Below are 7,375 nucleotides of genomic sequence, written 5' to 3'. Positions count from 1 at the left end.
ACCCGCTCATGGGATCCTTCTGGACCCCCCGGCAGAGCGTGGTGCTCCTCCGGCTAGCCAGGAGGCGCTCCCCCTTCCAGAGACCAGAGCGAGGCCGTGTCTCCTTGTCCTCGGGAGCGCTCCCAAGCTTCACTTCCCTGCTCCGGCCTTCTCGCAGAACAAGGAGAAGAGGAGGAGGAGGAGGTGGTGGTGGTGGTCGAGGAGAGGAACAAAAGCGTACGAAAGGCACCGTCATTTTGAGCCAGCCATCACAGCCTGGAAGGAAGCAGAGAGAAGGAAGGTGAAACAGGATGGAGCAAATGAGGCAATGCAATTCCTTTGGAGTATCATCTCACTGCATCCTGGGTAGGGTAGAAAGCAGGGAGCCCAACACTAGGTGGCGCCAGAGCCAGTGGCAGGCTGAGCCAACTGATGCTAGATTTGTGAGTTCTACAAGGGGCAATGCTGAGACTAAGAAGGAGGAGGAGGAAGCGGATGAGCAGTGCTATCCCCCTGATTTGGTGGTAAACCAGAAGGCAGGTTGGTGGGGCATTGCCCCATTTGCCTTAATGCACCAACCTCACTGGGGTATTTATTTTGTTGGCCATGGAACCAATCTTTTTGCTCGATAATGTAAATCCCAAAACCACTGGTCCTAATAATTGGAAAGAACTCCAATTATTATTATTCTGGAGCTTCCAATCACACTTCGGAACTCTCTGCCTATTGACACCAGGCAGCTGGATTCATTGTTCTCTTTTGGGTGTCTGATTAAAAACAGTTTTTTGTTTAGGCAAGCCTATCCAGACAGGTATTTTGATGTGGTTTTTAGCTTATCATTGATTTTAATTATATTTAAATGTTTTAAATTTTAAATAGTTGCTTTCATCTGTTTTCACTGACTTTCTTTTTTAAAATTTATGACAATTATTTAAGGGATTTTTTAAAAAAATATAATCACATGTTATATAAATTTTATGAAATAAACAAACTAAAAAAGATATTTTTATATATATAAAAAAGTGTATGGACCATTGGCCCGGTCTTCCAAAAAGCTCTACCTACTGACCTACCTATCTACCGGCAATTTCATTTCTGTCCCAATTTTTTCTCCAAGGAGCTCAAGGTGGTATACGTGGTCCCCTCCCCCATAATTTTATCCTCATAACAACCCTTTGAGATAGGTTATGCTAAGAGGCAGTGACTGGCCCAAGGTCACCCTGTCAGCTTCACGGGCAGGGCAGGGTGGGGTGGAGATTCGAACCCTGGTTTCCCAAGCCCAAGTCCAACCCCCCAATCACTACACCACATTGGCTCTTAGTTATTTGCTTAGCAGAAAGTCTGGGGTGGAAAGAATTTTTGCAACAGGCACAGTTCCTGCTCAAAGGCCTCTGTCACCTCCCCTCTTGAAAACCCTCCCCAAGCTCTGAGCCCAGGAAGGAGAAGAAACATCTTGCAATGCTCACTTCAAGCTGTGAGCAGCCAGTTGGCTTAGCAACAGATGTGAGTGTGTGTTGGGGACAGCCCCAAATTTATACCCGAGGGAGATCTGTCAGCGCAGTGAGCGGTGCTGGAGGCAAGCGCCAGGCGGCCTCGGCTAGAATTCCTAAAGCCAGCTATTTTATCATAGCTGGGCTGCTGATAAGCCCTTGACATAAATGTCTGCGCAAGCTGATGGCTTAACTGGACCCCAGTTGGAACTGCCTTGGAACCTGCTCAAAGTACTCAACTCAGCAACATGAGGATTTATCAGGGAAGGAGCAAGTGAGTGCCTGCAGAGTGTACTTCTGTCCGTCGAGGCATTCCAGTCAAGGAACTTCCTCCCTAAACACATCTGTTTATCACTGCAGCCCTTCTGTTCTTTAGCCATCAGAAGACAGCTGTAATATCTACCAAAGGGTAGCCCAACCTCCTGCAACGTCACCTACTAGTGCTTTAACTGTACAGGGGAACCTTGGTTCCCAAACTGCTTAGATGATGAACAAATTGGCTCCCGGATGCAGAAAAACCCGGAAGTAGGTGTTCCAGATTTTGAACGTTTTTCAGAAGCTGGACGGCCGATGCAGCTTCCACTTGAGTGCAGGAAGCTTTTGCAGCCAATCGGAAGCTGAGCCTTGGTTTTCAAACAGTTTCGGGAGTCGAACGGACTTCTGGAATGGGTTACGTTCAGGAACCAAGGTTCCACTGTATAGTGCATATGTAAACCCTGTAGCTCAGTGGCAGAGCATCTGCTTTGCACACAGAAGCTGCCAAATTCGACCCCCAGCATCACCAAAGAGACTCCCTGTCTGAATTCCTAGAGAGCAGCTGCTGGTCAGTGTAGACAATGCCAAATTGAAGAGACAAATGATCAGCCTAGGAGCTTCCTCTCTCCAAGGATGTCGGTCTTACTCTGCTGACTTCCAGAAGTGTCCGGGGTGAGAAAGGCGACGGTTCCGCTTTGGCAATTTCTCCAGCATCTCCATCAGCTTGGTGAAGGTCGGCCGTTCCTCTTGCTCGAAGGCCCAGCAAAAGAGAAGGATGTCCTGCAAGTCAATGGGAAGGAAAGGATGGACAAAGGAGGAGAGCGAAAGGACACATGTCCACGTGTGGTTTATTGACACATTTATGCAAACTGAGCCAACGATGGAGGGGCTCACAGCATTACTACCCCAAAAGGGTCTCTCTTTTTTCCTCCCATAGCTGCAGCCTTGGACTCAAGCAGAAATCAAGCATTGTTCTGTCTCTCTCAGTACCCAGCTTGCTGCTTTGCTTCTAGCACACATGATTTCCAGCTCTCAATGCTTGCCTTTGCCTTTTTCTAACTATCAGCCAGTTGAGGAAAGGGGTCCCTCCAACCATTTGCTGTCTCACATAGGTCCACTTCTTTTGTTCTCCTAATGGCCCATCACCCAGGCAATCACCTCATCAGGAAGCTAGTTTTAACACTTGCTGGAGCCAGGGGTTAGAAAGGTCTCTGCACACACCCGTCTTTCCCCCTCCCCAAAACTCATAACACAATGTACAGTGTAAAGTATGGTGTCTTCTACCCAGCAGCTACCAACCCCCTGGGGTTTCCTTAAATCTTTTTTCCAGAAAATCTGACTCCCATGGGGCACATTGCACAAAAGTTAAAGCTCGATCGTGAAAATTCATCAACATTTTGGTGATAGTTTCTCCCTAATGAATACATATTTTGTATGCTGTTTTAAGTAGTGCACACATTTTTGCAATCAGTTTTTCTTAACAGGGATCATCTTTATCTCTTATTTTTGTGAATCCCTTTGTTTTCATGCATGCTATACCCTAAAATATGCATTTTTGAAAAGCCTGGCTGGTTTGAGCACGGCATCCCCAAATCCGAGTGAGTGTGACTCTTAAAAGATGGCCGTATTTCAGCCCTCGTGTTGTATTGGAAAGTGCAAAACGGATCGATTCGCCTCTAAATGAGAACTGAATTGAATTTCTCTCCCTCCCCCCGATCTGTGAGTCACCAAGATGAGCAAATATCAACATTTTTCCAAGTCTCTGTGCCTTCCCTCCCCCTTTCAAAGAGTCCCAAGCCACCTACTGAGATCTCCTTGCCCATGCCAATCTGGCTGAGATTTGGCTTCATCCCTCGGCCAACTTGCCAAATTATGGCCTCGGCAGGCTGCGTCTTGAATGGCCATTCCCGAGCATGCAGTTCATACCAGATGGTGCTGTTGGGAAAGAAAGCAGCGTTAGTAACGCACAAACCTTACACCTCTCTGTGACATCTGCAGAGACTCCCAGTGCTCAGGTGTGGGGTTGCGCCATCATCCCCGTCAAGGGATGGGGACCTTCAGGTCTCTTGGGCCAAAGATGGCCCCTCGGGACTCTCCCCAGGGCATAAATAGTGAAATAATCATTATGGAATGGGATGTCCCTATTTTCAAAGGAGAAATGTTGGAGGGTATGCAGTCATTCAGTTCTCCAAAAAGTCTACAGTACCTTTCCCGGAACTGTGCTGGTCAGACCCATTTGGTGGAACTTTTGGAGGAACTTTTAACGAGTGAATAGCTGCAGAATTGAGCTTCCATGTTTAGGAGCATGTTTCCTCTTTTAAGTTCAGTTCTCCACATTGCCACATCAGTTTGCAAGAATTATTTTTTTCCTGTAAGTCCTCGTGAAAAGTTGTCCACATTTTACTGTACATTTATTCTAGCATCCACATTTTTGTATGCAAAAGTTTCACTAATAATTTATGCATTACTTGGCTAGAGTACTGCAGCATGAAAATCCACAGAAGTGCAGATATCAAGGGACAACTTTGTTTCAGTTTCCATATCCAGTCTATATCTGAAGCGTGGGTTGGGTAAAATTGTCTGTTTACTGAATGACTGCTTTTCCATGGATTTGTATCAACATCCTGCTTGATCTGTACAGTGGTACCTTGGTTATTCAAACAACTTGGAACCCAAACACAGCAAACCCAGAAGTAAGTGTTCCAGTTTGCGAACTATTTTCGGAAGCTGAATATGCTCTGTTTTTAGTGTTACAGTTCCGATTTGAGTGCCACACTTCTAATTTGAGAGTCTGTCTGTTTTTGCTATTTGTTTTTGTTTTTGCGGCTTTTTTGTTGTTTTTGTGACCCAGTTCAGTTACTGATTGATTGATTGATTGTGTGACCGCAGTACATTGTTTATTGCTTTCATTTTATGGATCAATGGTCTCGTTAGATAGTAAAATTCATGTTAAATTGCTGTTTTAGGGGTTGTTTTTAAAAGTCTGGAATGGATTAATCCATTTTGTATTACTTTCTATGGGAAAGCGTGCCTTGGTTTTGGAACACTTTGGTTTTGGAACAGACTTCCAGAACGGATTAAGTTTGAGAACCAAAGTACCACTGTATTCTCATTCCTGTGATACAGATTGGGGTGTAGGGGTATGGACTTTTGAGGGGGAATTTTGTGGTTCTGTCACTTTTTTGTTTAGATGTGGCAGCCATTTTGTTATATGCCATGTCCATACAGCAGCCATTTTGTGACTTGCCATGCCTTCCCCTTCACAGCAGCCCTCATGCAACTGGTTCTCATGATGCTTCCTCAGATTGCAACCTGTGTCAGAAGCCCCCAAAGGCTTGACAACCCCTGTGGTTCACCCTTTGTGGAATCATACAAAGTTCGCTGAAAAACAGCAGCCATTTTGAACCAAGCGCCTGTTACTTTGTTGGGTTTTTATATATATATAAAAAAGCCTGGTGCTTTTTCTATGCAAACTTTCAAACTGAAGAAGTTTGCTAGGAGCTTAGTCTGATTTTTTTAAAAAAATCCTATAATTACTTTCCCCCCGCTGTATTTTTGGTTAAAGTTATACTGAAAGCATATACTGGGTTTAATTGCTGTATTTTTTGGATGAAACTGCGCTATCAGATAAGAACTCAGTATAAGCTAATTGCTTCAATGCTGCGCTCTTTAAGGTGTCTATCACAGTGGAGTAAGGGGGAATTAATCCATCGAATAAAAAACTATAGTCTTCTCTGTGCCTGAACAAAGATATCATCAGAGGGCAATGGGACTGCTTACAAAAAGGATGTCTCCACCTCCCTCTGCTACAGAGCAGGGCAATTAATCACACAAATGAAAAGTACATTAGGGGAGACACAATGCCCACAGTTTTGCACTGTAGCTCCTAAACTTTTTCTGTTCAGGACATTCACCCAAGAGGCATCTATCCATGCACAAGACTCAACTATCCCACCCCCCACTTGTCACGCCCCAGCATCTGGGGATGCATGCTAATGTTGCCAGTGTATTAGCAGCAGGGATGGGATAACAGAATCATAGAACTGCAAAGTTGGAAGGGGTCCCACAGATCATCTAGTCCAACCCCCTGCAATGGAGGCATTTTTAATTAAAGTATGCCTGACAGACGGCCACCCAACCTCTGCTTACAGAGAGAGTCTACCATCTCCCTACGGAGTCTGTTCTACTGTCGAAATTCAGGTCTCCGCATTTCTTCAGCAACCTGCGATTCACTTTTATCTGTTTTTAGTGCCTCGTGAAAATTCACCAGCATTTTCATGCAAATTTCTCCTAACAAACACATGCAGTTTTGAGGAATCATCTGCAAGCAATTTTCCCTGTTATAATGCACTTCCATACTTCATTTTCACCAATATGTGCATTTGTAGGCATATGTGTAATACCATAGGCTAGTCCCACTTCTCTCTATCCTCCATGCACGAAAGCAAGATCTAGATCAGAGATCTAGGACACATTCCAGCTAGCCAGAAACATCTTAGGACAGTGCAAAGGTAGAGGAAGAAGAAGAGTTTGGATTTGATATCCCACTTTATCATTACCTGAAGGAGTCTCAAAGCGGCTAACATTCTCCTTTCCCTTCCTTCCCCACAACAAACACTCTGTGAGGTGAGTGGGGCTGAGAGACTTCACAGAAGTGTGACTAGCCCAAGGTCACCCAGCAGCTGCATGTGGAGGAGCGGGGAATCGAACCCGGTTCACCAGATTACGAGTCCACCGCTCTTAACCACTACACCACACTGGCTGGTGAACACTCCAAGGGCAAGAGAAGAGTCAGCTAAGGGTGCTGAGAGCTGTTAAGAGACCCTTTATTATTCCCAGAGTGGTTTAACAACCAGTCCCCTTTCCCAGGGAACCCTGAGAATTGTAGCTCTGCGAAGGGGGCCTCCTAACAACTCTCAGCACCCTTCGCAAACTACAGCTCCCAGGTTTCTTTGGAGGAAGCCATGCCTGTTCAAAGTGGGATGATAACTGCTTTAAATGTGCAGTGCAGATGGGACCCAAGTTTGCTCATCTCTTTGGTGGGCGCATGAGCCTGGTACCAGAAAGCAAACACATTGGCCCACTGCATTCCGTTGCCACCCCTCTACTCACCCCCATGCAACTAAGGCACCTACCCAAGGGCAAAGACATCCGAGTGCTTGGAGAAAGGAAGCTTGTCTTCTTCTGTGTCAGGTGAGAGCTGGTGGATGATCTCTGGGGCTAAATGGCATAACCAGCCGTTCTGGATCCGCAGTTTGTTTTCTCTCCTACAGAGAGAGACAGAGAGAAACATCCAGTCAGGGAGCCTGTTGCTGGTCTTGGCATTTCCACACGTTTCAATTTATCTTACCATTTTCCCATTTATGAATTTAATTATTCACAGTGTACATATGCCATTTTTCCAAATGACCTCACACAGCAGTTTATGTTATGATTATAACATAATGCAATGGCATATTGCTATGGAGATTGTCATATTTCTTTGTTTCCAGGTGAGGATGGGTGTTACAAGTAGCAGGTTGGTGAATCTGTCTATTACAGTTTATCACAGTTTCTCATACCCAAAAGTCTGCCTCCTTGTCCACAAACGTTCCTGGCTCCTAAGATCAGCAGAGGGGGTCCTCTCGGTTGTTCCACTACCAACAGAGGCT

At 45.4% G+C, this 7,375-nt stretch overlaps 1 protein-coding gene across 1 annotated transcript in view; it reads right to left on the bottom strand.

Moving 5' to 3' along the window:
* Nucleotides 1–2,366: 2,366 nt before the first annotated feature.
* KSR2 (kinase suppressor of ras 2) overlaps nucleotides 2,367–7,375 on the bottom strand; it is a gene marked incomplete at its 3' end in the record, with an annotated part of 191,153 nt that continues 186,144 nt past the window's right edge. Inside the window, exons 17-19 of the mRNA XM_083478598.1 lie at nucleotides 6,860–6,991; nucleotides 3,530–3,659; nucleotides 2,367–2,504 (exon numbers count right to left, since the gene is read on the bottom strand). Coding sequence (XP_083334724.1) covers nucleotides 2,367–2,504; nucleotides 3,530–3,659; nucleotides 6,860–6,991 — 400 coding nt within the window. The remainder of the gene's footprint in view (nucleotides 2,505–3,529; nucleotides 3,660–6,859; nucleotides 6,992–7,375) is intronic.

Source organism: Podarcis liolepis, assembly GCF_965112155.1.
Source record: "Podarcis liolepis genome assembly, chromosome: 15".
NCBI lineage: Eukaryota > Metazoa > Chordata > Lepidosauria > Squamata > Lacertidae > Podarcis > Podarcis liolepis.
The sequence above is the reverse complement of the archived record's forward strand: the minus strand, read 5'-3'. Positions and strand labels throughout refer to the sequence as shown.